The sequence below is a fragment of the Nerophis lumbriciformis genome, linkage group LG01 (genome assembly GCF_033978685.3).
Source record: "Nerophis lumbriciformis linkage group LG01, RoL_Nlum_v2.1, whole genome shotgun sequence".
Classification (NCBI taxonomy): domain Eukaryota; kingdom Metazoa; phylum Chordata; class Actinopteri; order Syngnathiformes; family Syngnathidae; genus Nerophis; species Nerophis lumbriciformis.
In genome coordinates, this window is record NC_084548.2 from 69,796,795 (window position 1) to 69,813,972 (window position 17,178).

Consider the following 17,178-nt stretch of genomic DNA (forward strand, 5'->3'; position numbering starts at 1 on the left):
CAGCAACATATTGTGTCATTTATCATTCTATTATTTTGTCAACATTATAAAGGACAATCTGTAAAAATAGATTATTAACTTATGCAGTAACATATTGTGTCATTTATACACCTATTATTTTGTCTACATTATTAAGGACAAACTGTAAAAAATTATTATTAACTTATGCAGTAACATATTGTGTCATTTATCTACCTATTATTTTGTCTACATTATTAAGGACAAACTGTAAAAATAGATTATTAACTTATGCAGTAACATATTGTGTCATTTATACACCTATTATTTTGTCTACATTATTAAGGAAAAACTGTAAAAATTGATTATTAACTTATGCAGTAACATATTGTGTCATTTATACACCTATTATTTTGTCTACATTATTAAGGACAAACTGTAAAAAATGATTATTAACTTATGCAGTAACATATTGTGTCATTTATACACCTATTATTTTGTCTACATTATAAAGGACGAACTGTAAAAATAGATTATTAACTTATGCAGTAACATATTGTGTCATTTATCTACCTATTATTTTGTCTACATTATAAAGGACAAACTGTAAAAATAGATTATTAACTTAGGCAGTAACATATTGTGTCATTTATACACCTATTATTTTGTCTACATTATTAAGGAAAAACTGTAAAAATTGATTATTAACTTATGCAGTAACATATTGTGTCATTTATACACCTATTATTTTGTACACATTAAGGACAAACTGTAAAAAATTATTATTAACTTATGCAGTAACATATTGTGTCATTTATCATTCTATTATTTTGTCTACATTATTAAGGACAAACTGTAAAAATGGATTATTAACTTATGCAGTAACATATTGTGTCATTTATACACCTATTATTTTGTCAACATTACTAAGGACAAACTGTAAAAATTGATTATTAACTTACGCATTAATATTTTGTCATTTATCTACCTATTATTGTGTCAACATTATAAAGGACAAACTGTAAAAATTGATTATTAACTTACGCAGTAACATATTGTGTCATTTATCTACCTATTATTTTGTCTACATTATTAAGGACAAACTGTAAAAATAGATTATTAAATTATGCAGTAACATATTGTGTCATTTATACACCTATTATTTTGTCAACATTATTAAGGACAAACTGTAAAAATTGATTATTAACTTATGCAGTAACATATTGTGTCATTTATACACCTATTATTTTGTACACATTATTAAGGACAAACTGTAAAAAATGATTATTAACTTAGGCAGTAACATATTGTGTCATTTATACACCTATTATGTTGTCTATATTATTAAGGACAAACTGTAAAAATGGATTATTAACTTATGCAGTAACATATTGTGTCATTTATACACCTATTATTTTGTACACATTATTAAGGACAAACTGTAAAAATGGATTATTAACTTATGAAGTAACATATTGTGTCATTTATCTACCTATTATTTTGTCAACATTATTAAGGACAAACTGTAAAAATAGATTATTAACTTATGCAGTAACATATTGTGTCATTTATCTACCTATTATTTTGTCAACATTATTAAGGACAAACTGTAAAAATGGATTATTAACTTATGAAGTAACATATTGTGTCATTTATACACCTATTATTTTGTACACATTATTAAGGACAAACTGTAAAAATAGATTATTAACTTATGTAGTAACATATTGTGTCATTTATCATTCTATTATTTTGTCTACGTTATTAAGGACAAACTGTAAAAATTGATTATTAACTTATGCATTAACATTTTGTATCATTTATCTACCTATTATTTTGTACACATTATTAAGGACGAACTGTAAAAATTAATTATTAACTTATGTAGTAAAATATTGTGTCATTTATACACCTATTATTTTGTCAACATTATTAAGGACAAACTGTAAAAATGGATTATTAACGTATGCAGTAACATATTGTCATTTATCTACCTATTATTTTGTCTACATTATTAAGGACAAACTGTAAAAATGGATTATTAACGTATGCAGTAACATATTGTCATTTATCTACCTATTATTTTGTCTACATTATTAAGGACAAACTGTAAAAATGGATTATTAACTTATGCAGTAACATATTGTGTCATTTATCTACCTATTATTTTGTCTACATTATAAAGGACAAACTGTAAAAATAGATTATTAACTTATGCAGCAACATATTGTCATTTTTCATTCTATTATTTTGTCAACATTAAGGACAAACTGTAAAAATGGATTATTAACTTATGCAGTAACATATTGTGTCATTTATCTACCTATTATTTTGTCTACCTTATAAAGGACAAACTGTAAAAATGTATTATTAATCTACTTGTTCATTTACTGTTATTATCTGTTTACTTTCTCTTTCAACATGTTCTATCTACACTTCTGTTATAATGTAATAATCACTTATTATTCTCTTCTTTGATACTTGACATTAGTTTTGGATGATACCACACATTTAGGTATCGATCCGATACCAAGTAGTTACAGGATCATACATTGGTCATATTCAAAGTCCTCATGTGTCCAGGGGACGTATTTCCTGAGTTTATAAACACAATATACAATTTTTAACAACGAAAGAAGAAAAAATATCGATGTAATCATAGTAGTGCTCTCCCTGACCACCTGAGGGCACCACAGACTGTGGATGCTTTTAAAAAAGGCTTAAAACCCCCTTTTTTTTTTTCTTTTTTTTTTTTTTAAAAGCCTTTTTATAGATACATGCATACTAGTTCTAGCTATTAGGTTGTTCTAGTTTTTATTTTTTTTGTTTTTAATTATCTTTTTATTTTATTTTTTATTTTTTTCTTCTCAATACACTGTAGCACTTTGAGGTTGTTTGCTCAATGGAAAGTTCTTTTTACAAATAAAATCTATTATTATTATTATTAGATACGCTCCTGTACTTGGTATTATTACAGTGGATGTCCGGTGTAGATCCACCCATGGCATTTTAAAAGCACCTCTTCCTGAGGGTGTTTTAGTGTTATAATTTCACCTTTATCCTTACTTTTTAAGCCAAAATGCGTCCATTCTCCCTTTTCTGTCCACACACTGTGTCTGCTTGTAAGTACTCTGTGTGCGTGCGCTGCCGAACATGCTCCTCTGCGTGTAAAACCAGCAATATCGCGTATAGTACCGAATAAGATTCATGAGTATGGCGGTACTATACTAGTAGCGGTATACCGTACAAGCCTAGTTTGTGTGACGTGACGTAGTGTTTATTTATGTGTTTGTTAGACGCTGACAAGGAGACAGTTCCACCAGCAGGAGGCGATATGGGAGCTGCTGCAGACGGAGGCCACGTACATTAAGAAGCTCCGGGTCATCACTGATGTAAGCGCACGCACACACACACATGCATGTTGTGCACGTGCACAAAGGTCACAGAATTATTCACAAACACTGTACTTGTAGACAGGGGTAGCTAATTGATGCACACACACACCGCACACATACAAACCCCGTTTCCATATGAGTTGGGAAATTGTGTTAGATGTAAATATAAACGGAATACAATGATTTGCAAATCATTTTCAACCCATATTCAGTTGAATGTGCTACAAAGACAACATATTTGATGTTCAAACTCATAAACTTTATTTTTTTTTTGCAAATAATAATTAACTTAGAATTTCATGGCTGGAACACGTGCCAAAGTAGTTGGGAAAGGGCATGTTCACCACTGTGTTACATGGCCTTTCCTTTTAACAACACTCAGTAAACGTTTGGGAACTGAGGAGACACATTTTTTTAAGCTTTTCAGGTGGAATTATTTTCCATGGGAGACAGGTCTGGACTACAGGCAGGCCAGTCTAGTACCCGCACTCTTTTACTATGAAGCCACATTGATGTAACATGTGGCTCGGCATTGTCTTGCTGAAATAAGCAGGGGCGTCCATGGTAACGTTGCTTGGATGGCAACATATGTTGCTCCAAAACCTGTAAGTACCTTTCAGCATTAATGGCGCCTTCACAGATGTGTAAGTTACCCATGTCTTGAGCACTAATACACCCCCATACCATCACACATGCTGGCTTTTCAACTTTGCGCCTAGAACAACCGGATGGTTCTTTCCCTCTTTGGTCTGAAGGACACGACGTCCACATTTTCCAAAAACAATTTGAAATGTGGACTCGTCAGACCACAGAACACTTTTCCACTTTGCATCAGTCCATCTTAGATGAGCTCAGGCCCGGCGAAGCCGACGGGGTTTCTGGGTGTTGTTGATAAAACGGTTTTCGCCTTGTATAGGAGAGTTTTAACTTGCACTTACAGATGTAGCGACCAACTGTAGTTACTGACAGTGGGTTTCTGAAGTGTTCCTGAGCCCATGTGGTGATATCCTTTACACACTGATGTCGCTTGTTGATGCAGTACAGCCTGAGGGATGGAAGGTCACGGGCTTAGCTGCTTACGTGCAGTGATTTCTCCAGATTCTCTGAACCCTTTGATGATATTACGGACCGTAGATGGTGAAATCCCTAAATTCCTGGTTGAGAAAGGTTTTTCTTAAACTGTTCAACAATTTGCTCCCGCATTTGTCGACAAAGTGGTGACCCTCGCCCCATCCTTGTTTGTGAATGACTGAGCATTTCATGGAATCTACTTTTATACCCAATCATGGCACTCACCTGTTCCCAATGAGCCCGTTCACCTGTGGGATGTTCCAAATAAGTGTTTGATGAGCATTCCTCAACTTTATCAGTATTTATTGCCACCTTTCCCAACTTCTTTGTCACGTGTTGCTGCCATCAAATTCTAAAGTTAATGATTATTTACAAAAAAAATTGTTTTTTACCAGTTTGAACATCAAATATGTTGTCTTTGTAGCATATTCAACTGAATATGGGTTGAAAATGATTTGCAAATCATTGTATTGTATCTAACACAATTTCCCAACTCATATGGAAACGGGGTTTGTACACAAAGGTCACAGAATGATACATACACCAGTACATTTCACTGTACACGTGCACAAAGGTAAGAATTAGAGATGTCCGATAATGTCGGACTGCCGATATCATCGGCCGATAAATGCTTTAAAATGTAATATCGGAAATTATCGGTATCGGTTTCAAAAAGTAAAATGTCTGACTTTTTATAACGCCGCTGTGTACCATGTGTCATCCTGTGATATTTGGGTGTGTGTACAGTGTGTGTAAATGTGTGTATCATTCTGTTACCTTTCTCCACGTGTACAGTGTGTGGTCATGTATCATTACGTTACCTTTGTGCGTCTGTACAGTTTGTGTTGGAGTGTGTGTACACTCTGTGACGTGTTAGTTTGTGTCTCGCTGTCACATTTTTGCGTGTGCTCAATGTGTGTTGCAGAGTGTATTTGTCAGTGTCCTTTGTGCATGTGTGTGGTCAGTTTGTGTATCATTTTTACTAGAAATGTCCGATAATGGCTTTTTTGCCGATATTGTCCAACTCTTAATTACCGATTCCGATATCAACCGATACTGATATATACAGTCGTGGAATTAACACATTATTATGCCTAATGTAACAAGGTTTTCCAAAATAAATCAACTCAAGTTATGGAAAAAAAAAGTGCCAACATGACACTGCCATATTTATTATTGAAGTCACAAAGTGCATTATTTTTTTTAACATGCCTCAAAACAGCAGCTTGGAATTTGGCACATGCTCATGCATGAGGAGGTTGAGGTGGGCGGGGGGGGGGGGGGGGGGGGGTGTAGCGGCGGGTGTATATTGTAGCGTCCCGGAAGAGTTAGTGCTGCAAGGGCTTCTGGGTATTTGTTCTGTTGTGTTTATGTTGTGTTACAGTGCGGATGTTCTCTCCGAAATGTGTTTGTCATTCTTGTTTGGTGTGGGTTCACAGTGTGGCGCATATTTGTAACGGTGTTAAAGTTGTTTATACGGCCACCCTCAGTGTGGCCTGTATGGCTGTTGACCAAGTATGCCTTGCATTCACTTGTGTGTGTGGAAAAAGCCGCATATATTATGTGACTGGGCCGGCACGCTGTTTGTATGGAGGAAAAGCGGACGTGACGACAGGTTGTAGAAGACGCTAAAGGCAGTGCCTTTAAGGCACGCCCCCAATAATGTTGTCCGGGTGGAAATCGGGAGAAATTCGGGAGGGGCAATGAAATTCGGGAGTCTCCCGGGAAAATCGGGAGGTTGAAACAGATATCGATAATTTCTGATATTGCATTTTAAAGCATTTATCGGCCATCTCTAGTATCAAGAGTCATCAAGTGATGTGTTTGTAAAGTAGTAGTATCAAGTGTCATAAAGTGATGTGTTTGTAAAGTAGTAGTATCAAGTGTTATAAAGTGATTTGTAAAGTAGTAGTATCGAGTGTTATAAAGTGATGTATTTGTAAAGTAGTTGTATCAAGTGTTATAAAGTGATGTGTTTGCAGCTGTTCCTGTGCGGCCTGCTCAACCTGCAGGAGAGCGGCTTCTTCATTGAGGTGGAGCCCCCGCGCCTCTTCAGCAACATCCAGGAGATTGTCCGTCTGCACAGCGCCCTGTGGAACCAGGTCATGCGCCCCCTGCTGGACAAGGCCAGGCAGGCCCGCGCCCTGCTCGACCCCACAGACCTCCAGCAGGGCTTCCGGACGGTCAGTCGCAGCCTTTTTGTTGTCTCTGCATGACCTCCTTCCTGTGTAGCATATCATGCACCTTCTTCCTGAGGGGAACTAGAACTCACTAGCAGATTAATAATCAATTTTTACAGTTTGTCCTTTATAATGTTGATAAAATAATAGGTGCATAAATGACACAATATGTTACTGCAGACTAATTAGGGGCGGTATAGCTCGGTTGGTAGAGTGGCCCCGTGCCAGCAACTTGAGGGTTCCAGGTTCGATCCCCGCTTCCGCCATCCTAGTCACTGCCGTTGTGTCCTTGGGCAAGACACTTTACCCACCTGCTCCCAGTGCCACCCACACTGGTTTAAATGTAACTTAGATATTGGGTTTTCACAATGTAAAGCACTTTGAGTCACTAGAGAAAAGCGCTATATAAATATAATTCACTTCACTTCACTTCACTTTGTTTGTTTACGTACTACTAAAAGACAAGTTGTCTAGTATGTTCACTATTTTATTTAAGGACTAAATTACAATAATAAACATATGGTTCATGTACACTAACATTTGTTGTTAAAATAAAGCCAATAATGCCATTTTTTTGTAGTCCCCTTTATTTAGTAAAGTACCGAAATACATTTTGGAACCAGTACCAAAATATTGTCGTGGCCACTTTGACACACTTAAGTGTCAATTCCACACACTGAAGGGCAAAATCAATCATAAGCCAGTTAGGATCAGCCTTAAAGGCATACTTGTCAACCTTGAGACCTCTGATTTCGGGAGGTGGGGGTGGGGGCGTGGTCGGGGGTGGGGCAGGGCGTGGTTGGGGGCGTGGTTAAGAGGGGAGGAGTATATTGACAGCTAGAATTCACCAAGTCAAGTATTTCATACATATGCATATATATATATACATATACATATATATATATATATATATATACATATCTACATCCTGAAAATATGCAAACAACACTGTGTTTAGATAATTGATATTTCAAACTTGCATAAATAAATCTTAAGGAATATAACATAACTTGGCTTCTGAGAGCTTCAAAATGTAATGAATAAAATGCTAAAGTTGTTGATAAACAAGCAATTATTTTAATAATTAAATATGGTCATTTTAAATGAATTATTATGATAATTTAAAATTAATTATTTCAAATATGTTTATTTTAATGTATAATTCTAATGCCTGGATGTAATAAGGAGTCAGAAAAAATACAAATAAAAATACAATTAATTTTGATGTTTTTAGCAAAATATAGTAAAAAATTTATTTTAATTTTTTAATTTTTTTATTAATAAATATATGTATTTTTAGGTAAGATAAACATAATAATACAATTCATCTCTTGTCTGGATGATTTAGTTCTTGTCACCCTGTTGTCCTCCCGTCGTGAAAAAAGTCTGTCCTCACTCAGGTCCGCATGGAGCTGGAGGGGGCGTGGCCTCCAGCTCCGGCTGAAAATCGGGAGATTTTCGGGAGAATATTTGTCCCGGGAGGTTTTCGGGAGAGGCGCTGAATTTCAGGAGTCTCCCGGAAAATTTGGGAGGGTTGGCAAGTATGCTTAAAGGCCTACTGAAATGCGATTTTCTTATTTAAACGGGGATAGCAGGTCCATTCTATGTGTCATACTTGATCATTTCGCGATATTGCCATATTTTTGCTGAAAGGATTTAGTAGAGAACATCGACGATAAAGTTCGCAACTTTTGGTCGCTGATAAAAAAAAAGCCTTGCCTGTACCGGAAGTAGCAGACGAGTAGCATGACGTCACAGATCTGCACATTGTTTACAATCATGGCCACCAGCAGCGAGAGCGATTCGGACCGACAAAGCGACGATTTCCCCATTAATTTGAGCGAGGATGAAAGATTTGTGGATGAGGGAAGTGAGAGTGAAGGACTAGAGGGCAGATAGGGAAGATGCTGTGAGAGGCGGGTGGGACCTGATATTCAGCTGGGAATGACTAAAACAGTAAATGAACACACATTAGCCACAACACAACCAGGTTTATATTTAATATGCCACAAATTAATCCCGCATAACAAACACCTCCCCCCTCCCGTCCATATAACCCGCCAATACAACTCAAACACCTGCACAACACACTCAATCCCACAGCCCAAAGTACCGTTCACCTCCCCAAAGTTCATACAGCACATATATTTCCCCAAAGTCCCCAAAGTTACGTACGGGCAAGCGATCAAATGTTTGGAAGCCGCAGCTGCATGCGTACTCACGGTACCGCGTCTGCGCATCCAACTCAAAAGTCCTCCTGGTAAGAGTCTCTGTTGTCCCAGTTCTCCACAGGCCAATGGTAAAGCTTGACTGTCATCTTCCGGGAATGTAAACAATGATACACCGGCTGTGTTTGTGTTGCTGCAGCCGGCCGCAATACACCGCTTCCCACCTACAGCTTTCTTCTTTGCTGTCTCCATTGTTCATTGAACAAATTGCAAAAGATTCACCAACACAGATGTCCAGAATACTGTGGAATTTTGCGATGAAAACAGACGACTTAATAGCTGGCCCAAAATGTCCTCTACAATCCGTGACGTCATCATACCGAGACGTTTTCAGCAGGATATTTCGCGCGAAATTTAAAATTGCACTTTAGTAAGCTAACCCGGCCGTATTGGCATGTGTTGCAATGTTAAGATTTCATCATTGATATATAAACTATCAGACTGCGTGGTCGGTAGTAGTGGGTTTCAGTAGGCCTTTAAAGCAGAAGCCGTGCGTCACACACGAGCCACACCAATAGGTGGAGCACAACGGGTCATTAAATGGTGTGGTGAGTAACAACCGTGTGTGTTTGTGTGCAGTTTGCCGCCAGGTTCAAGCCCTACATCCGCTACTGCATGGAGGAGGAGAGCTGCATGGAGAACATGCGAGCGCTGCTCAGGGACAACGAGCTCTTCAGGACCTACGTGACGGTGAGACCACGTCAGCACACCCGATTTTTTTTCTTTTCAACACATAAAATACAAATTTGACCACTTATTTTCATGACAAAAACATTTTTAATTACACCCTGACTACTTATGAAAATGAAAAGACATAAAATGATGTAGTGGTGGCTGCTGGGTACAAGACATAAGTAGGGCTCTGTGGTAAATATAACATATTTGTTTTATTTAAATGATGAAATGACACCACACCAAGCACGCATGAGACAGGAAATGTACCCTATTTTCCAGACTATAGAGCGCACCACTACATTTTAGGGAAAAAATATTACAATCTCTACATATTTGTTGTGAAATTAGTTATTTTCACAGCAATATTTTGCTAACAAGGCCCAAGCTGTTTGTTTACATGCTTTTTTTTATTTCTCTTTGCTACTTGGGCTTATTGGACCCTAATTAGAATAAAAACTAAGTCATCTTTTGATATGATGTACTTAGTCCATAAGTACTGTGGAGAATGCATATATATTTATTTTTACATAGCCATGTTTAGAGGATCTAGTACTTTTCCTTTGTATATTCTACCAGTCTCTTTGTCTTCAGATTGTCTGTTTAGTGTCTTAAACCATCAGGAATGTGAATACCTCCCCCGACTTGTTCCTTATCAGTGTTGCGAGGGGGGACATGGGGTCTTTCTTTGTGTGCAAAGGAGTTGGCTTTTCCGTTTGAATGTCAGATCAACTAGAGTAGCTGATATGAATGTATTGGTTCAACTGATCTCCTAAACCTTTAGTAAAACTTGAAAATATTCCTAATTTGTCTTGATGGTCTTTCTTACTCAGCATATATGTCATCGAAAGAACTTGGGATTGACCAGTAACTTAGATTCCTTGGGAGGCAGAACTGGTCCGACGTAACAGTACACAAACGTGTACTTCATGTTTAGTGACATGCTAATTCTTATTTTTACACGTTTTTTTCTTCTAAATTCCGTTGTATGTCATACTCTTCTGACACCACCAGGTGGCAGTATAAGTGTCCGCATAAGCGGCCATAAGACCCCAATTAGAATAAAAACTAAGTCATCTTTTGATATGATGTACTTAGTCCATAAGTACTGTGGAGGATGCATATATGTTTAAGAGTTATTTCTTTTTACATAGCCATGTTTAGAGTATCTAGTACTTTTCCTTTGTATATTCTACCAGTCTCTTTGTCTTCAGATTGTCTGTTTAGTGTCTTAAACCATCAGGAATGTGAATACCTCCCCCGACTTGTTCCTTATCAGTGTTGCGAGGGGGCACATGGGGTCTTTCTTTGTGTGCAAAGGAGTTGGCTTTACCGTTTGAATGTCAGATCAACTAGAGTAGCCGATATGAATGTATTGGTTAAACTGATCTCCTAAACCTTTAGTAAAACTTGAAAATATTCCTATTCTGTCTTGATGGTCCTTCTTACTCAGCATATATGTCATCGAAAGAACTTGGGATTGACCAGTAACTTAGATTCCTTGGGAGGCAGAACTGGTCCGACGCAACAGTACACAAATGTGTACTTCATGTTTAGTGACATGCTAATTCTTATTTTTACACTTTTTTTTCCTTCTAAATTCCATTGTATGTCATACTCTTCTGACACCACCAGGTGGCAGTATAAGTGTCCGCATAAGCGGTCATAAGACCCCAATTCAGTAGTGTACACAATTTTGGAAATAAGAGCTAAAAAAGGTGCTGTCCACGCATGTGGCCACTAAGCCTTTAGAGGTTTAAAGATGAAATATGCTACTATTTGATGATAATTTGTTATAACAAATCAGATTAGAGTAACTTCTTATGCATGCATGTAATACTTTGCCTTGTACATTATACACACCCGCGTTATCTGACCTCACACTCTTCATTTTTGCTCTTATCTCCCACACACTTTGTATTTTCATGTCTTTTTTTTGTAAAAGAAAAGTAAAATTTAGTAATAATGCTTTCTAAATTCATGGCATTTGTATGCATTATAAATATGTTTGTTTTATTTTGTACATTTATAACCTCTTAAGGCCCAAGCTGTTTGTTTACATGCTTTTCTTATTTCCTTTTGCTATTTGGGCTTATTGGACCCTAATTACAATAAAAACTAAGAATCATCTTTTGATATGATGTACTTTAGTCCATAAGTACACAAACGTGTACGTCATGTTTAGTGACATGCTAATTCTTATTTTTACACTTTTTTCCCCTCCAAATTCCATTGTATGTTATACTCTTCTGACACCACCAGATGGCAGTATAAGTGTCCACATAAGTGGCCATAAGACCCCAATTCAATAGTGTACACAATTTTGGAAATAAGAGCTAAAAAAAGGTGCTGTCCACGCATGTGGCCACTAAGCTTTTAGAGGTTGTAAATGTTTATTTACACGCTTTAGTTGTTTCCAAATGGTGCCTGTGACACGGCAGTAAAACGGCTGATCAAACAAAACAGAAGTCATCGTTGTGGACCCGCTAGCTCTACAATCAGCTAAACGGACTCAATAACTCTACGCTGAGGTTTAAGTGAATTTACTGAGAAATTTGTGAAAGTGAAACAATAGAAAAATAATGCTAAATGTTAGCTCATGCTTTATTAGGTTATGACACCGCACGTCTTCTCATGTGTAACGCAAAACTTTCTTTGTGTGTGTGTGTGTGTAGTGGGGAGAGACCCACAAACAGTGCAACCGTCTGAAGCTGGCGGACATGCTGGCCAAACCTCACCAGCGTCTCACCAAATATCCTCTGCTGCTGCAGAGAGTGCTCAAGAAGACGGACGACCCGGCGGCCCGCGATGTCGTCAGTGGCATGGTAACTTGTTTATTACATGTTTATAATATGTTTATTACACGTTTGTCTCAGAGTGGCATGGTAACTTGTTTATTACATGTTTATAATATGTTTATTACACGTTCGTTTAATCAGTGGCATGGTAACTTGTTTACTACATGTTTATAATATGTTTATTACACGTTTGTCTAATCAGTGGCATGGTAACTTGTTTATTACATGTTTATAATATGTTTATTACACGTTTATCTAATCAGTGGCATGGTAACACTCACTTCAACTACACTGTGTTATTACATGTTTATCACCTATTTATTACGGTTTAAATTAGATGCACATTTGTTACATGTTTATTACCATGTTTGTTTTTACACATTATGTCTATTACATGTTTATTATTTAATACTGTTCAATTGTTTATTGCACATTATGTCATTATTACACATGTTTTTTCACACGTTTGTTTATTACATGTTTAATGTGTATTACATGATATTACATGATACATTTAATTATTTATATCTCTGTTATAACATGTTTATCACCTATTTACTACAGTATAATTTTTATTGCACACTGTTTACTACACATTAATTACCTATGTAATAGTTGATTTATGTTGCACATTGTTTATTGCACGTTTATTATGTTTGTTAAACTGTATTAAATAGGTCATTATTTATATTTCACTTTGTGTTTATTACATGTTTGCTACCTATTTAATCCTGGTTTATTGTTTTTATTACACATGTTTATTACACGTTTGTTACATGTTTATTACCTATTTAATACAGTTTCATTATTTATATTGCACGTTTATTCTGTTAATATTACCTATTTATTACAGTTACATTTTTATTGCACATAGTTTACTACGTGTTAATTACCTATTTAATAGTTTATTTATATTGCACATTGCTTAGTACACGTTTATTATGTTTGTTAAACTGTATTAAATAGGTCATTATTTAAATTTCACGTTGTGTTTATTACATGTTTGTTACCTATTTATTCCAGGTTAATTGTTTTTATCACACATGTTTATTACACATTTATTATGTTTGTTACATGTTCATTGCCTATTTAATACGGTTTCATTATTGATATTGCACGTTTATTCTGTTATTACATGTATATTACCTATTTATTACAGTTATTTATTGCATTGTTTACTACACGTTTCCTACCTATTTAATACAGTTTGTTTATATTACACATTGTTTAATACACGTTTATTATGTTCGTTACATGTTTACCTATGTAATACAGTTTAATTATTTATATTACACGTTATGTTTATTACATATTTATTACCTATTTATTATTATTGCACACCTACCTATTTACCTTACCTATTTAATCCATGTTTAATTATGCTTTTACACATGTCTATTACATGTTTATTATGTTTATTTATTACATGTTTATTACTTATTTAATACTGTTCAATTGTTCATTACACATGTCAATATTACACGTTTATTACATGTTTAATGTGTATTACATGATACATTTTAATTATTTATATCTCTGTCATAACATGTTTATCACCTATTTACTACAGTTTAATTTTATTGCACATTGTTTACTCCACGTTAATTACCTATTTAATAGTTTATTTATATTTCCCGTTATGTTTATTACATGTTTGCTACCTATTTAATCCAGGCTAATTGTTTTTATTACACATGTTTATTACACGTTTGTTACATGTTTATTACCTATTTAATACAGTTTCATTATTTATATCGCACGTTTATTCTGTTAATACCTATTTATTACAGATTAATTATTTATCGCATATCGTTTACTACACGTTAATTACCTATTTAATAGTTTATTTTTATTACACATTGTTTAGTACACGTTTATTATGTTTGTTAAAGTTAATTAAATAGGTAATTATTTATATTACACATTGTTTATTACATGTTTGTTACCTATTTAATCCAGGTTGATTGTTTTTATTACACATGTTTATTACATGTTTATTACCTATTTAATACGGTTTCATTATTTATATCGCACGTTTATTCTGTTAATATTACCTATTTATTACAGTTTCATTATTTATTGCACATTGTTTACCATACGTTAATTACCTATTTAATAGTTTATTTATATTACACATTGTTTATCACATGTTTGTTTGTTAAACTGCATTAAAAATAGGTAATTATTTATATTTCACGTTGTGTTTATTACATGTTTGTTACCTGTTTAATACTGGTTAATTGTTTTTATTACACATGTTTATTACACGTTTGTTTTGTTTGTTATATGTTTACCTATTTAATACAGTTTCATTATTTATATTGCACGTCTATTCTGTTAATATTACCTATTTATTACAGTTTAATTTTTATTGCACATTGTTTACTTCGCATTAATTACCTATTTAATAGTTTATTTATATTACACATTGTTTAGTACACGTTTATTATGTTTGTTAAACTGTATCAAATAGGTAATTATTTATCTTTCACGTTATGTTTATTACATGTTTGTTACCTATTTAATCCAGGTTAATTGTTTTTATTACACACGTTTATTATGTTTGTTACATGTTTATTACCTATTTAATACAGTTTCATTGTTTATATCGCATGTTTATTGTGTTAATATTACCTATTTATTACAGTTTATTTATTGCACATTGTTTACTACACTTTAATTACCTATTTAATCGTTTATTTATATTACACTGTTTAGTGCACTTTTATTATGTTTGTTAAACTGTATTAAATAGGTCATTATTTATATTTCACGTTGTGTTTATTACATGTTTGTTACCTGTTTAATCTATTACACATGTTTATTACACGTTTGTTACATGTTTACATGTATTTAATGTTTTCATTGTTTATATTACACGTTTATTCTGTTAATACATGTTTATTACCTACTTTTTACAGTTTAATTATTTATTGCACATTGTTTCCTACACGTTAATTACCTATTTAATACAGTTTTATTTATATTACACATTGTTTATTACACGATTTATTGTTAAACTGTATTAAATAGGTAATTATTTATATTTCATGTTATGTTTATTACATGTTTGTTACCTATTTAATCCAGGCTAATTGTTTTTATTACACACATTTATTATGTTTGTTACATGTTTATTACCTATTTAATACAGTTTTATTATTTATATTGCATGTTTATTCTGTTAATATTACCTATTTATTACAGTTTAATTATTTATTGCACATTGTTTACTACATGTTTATTACCTGTTTAATAGTTTGTATATATTACACATTGTATAGTACACGTTTATGTTTGTTAAACTGTATTAAATAGGTAATTATCTTTCACGTTAGGTAACAAACATGTAATAAACATATTTAATCCAGGTTTATTACACATGTTTATTACACGTTTATTATGTTTGTTACATGTTTATTACCTATTTAATACAGTTTCATTGTTTATATCGCATGTTTATTCTGTTAATATTATCTATTTATTACAGTTTAATTTTTATTTGCACATTGTTTACGCCACGTTAATTACCTATTTAATAGTTTATTTATAGTACACATTGTTTAGTGCACGTTTATTATGTTTGTTACATGTTCATTGCCTACTTAATACAGTTTCATTGTTTATATTGCACGTTTATTCTGTTATTACATGTTTATTACCTATTTATTACAGTTTAATTATTTATTGCACATTGTTTACTACACGTTAATTACCTATTTAATAGTTTTATTTATATTGCACATTGTTTATTACACATTGTATTGTTAAACTGTGTTACCTATTTAATCTAATTGTTTTTATTACACATGCTTATTACACGTTTATTACCAGTGTATTACGTTATCTGCCATGTGAGCAGGCACCTAACAGCGTGTGTTTGGCGCCCAGGTGGCCACGGTGGAGAGCTTCATCGACAGCATCAACTCGCACATGCGCCAGCGTCAGGAACAGCAGCTGCTGGCCACCATTTGTGCCCGCATCGACTCGTACGAGGCGGTAGAGGGCAGCAGTGAGGAAGTGGAGAAGGTGAGGACCGCTATGGCCAGATGAAAAAAACAAACAAAACACAGCCGTGGCTAAACTTGTCTCGGCATGTTCCCGCCCAGATCCTCAAGGAGTACAGCCGCTTCGACCTGATGGCGCCCATGAGAGGAACGTCGGCGGAGGAGACTCGCCAGCTGCACCTGGAGGGCGCTCTGAGGATGAAGGAGGGCAAAGACAGCCGGGTGAGGACCACGTCCACGCTCTTCTTTCGCCTCACAACATTTCATGTTAACCAGGCCGCCTTTGCAGATGGACGTCCACTGCTTCCTCTTCACCGACCTGCTGCTCATCACCAAGCCCGTCAAGAGGCTGGAGAAGGTCAAGATCGTCCGCCAGCCTCTCCTCATCCAGAACGTCGTCTGCAAGGAGCTGAAAGACGCCGGTGAGACGACACACACACACACAAATCCCGTTTCCATATGAGTTGGGAAATTGTGTTAGATGTAAATATAAACGGAATACAATGATTTGCAAATCCTTTTCAACCCATATTCAATTGAATGCACTACAAAGACAACATATTTGATGTTCAAACTCAAACTTTATTTTTTTTTGCAAATAATAATTAACTTAGAATTTCATGGCTGCAACACGTGCCAAAGTAGTTGAAAGGGCATGTTCACCACTGTGTTACATGGCCTTTCCTTTTAACAACACTCAGTAAATGTTTGGGAACTGAGGAGACACATTTTTGAAGCTTCTCAGGTGGAATTCTTTCCCATTCTTGCTTGATGTACAGCTTAAGTTGTTCAACAGTCCGGGGGTCTCCGTTGTGCTATTTTAGGCTTCATAATGCGCCACACATTTTCAATGGGAGACAGGTCTGGAC

The 17,178-nt window shown here is 34.9% G+C and overlaps 1 protein-coding gene across 3 annotated transcripts in view; it reads left to right on the forward strand.

The window, feature by feature from the left end:
* Nucleotides 1-17,178, forward strand: part of plekhg5b (pleckstrin homology domain containing, family G (with RhoGef domain) member 5b) — a 209,339-nt gene that overhangs the window by 172,344 nt on the left and 19,817 nt on the right. For all 3 annotated transcript variants that reach the window (XM_061925156.2, XM_061925166.1, XM_061925174.2), the window contains 7 exons: nt 3,255-3,350; nt 6,407-6,607; nt 9,412-9,522; nt 12,180-12,329; nt 16,194-16,331; nt 16,412-16,531; nt 16,599-16,731. In XM_061925156.2, the coding sequence (XP_061781140.1) occupies nt 3,255-3,350; nt 6,407-6,607; nt 9,412-9,522; nt 12,180-12,329; nt 16,194-16,331; nt 16,412-16,531; nt 16,599-16,731 (949 nt within the window). The remainder of the gene's footprint in view (nt 1-3,254; nt 3,351-6,406; nt 6,608-9,411; nt 9,523-12,179; nt 12,330-16,193; nt 16,332-16,411; nt 16,532-16,598; nt 16,732-17,178) is intronic.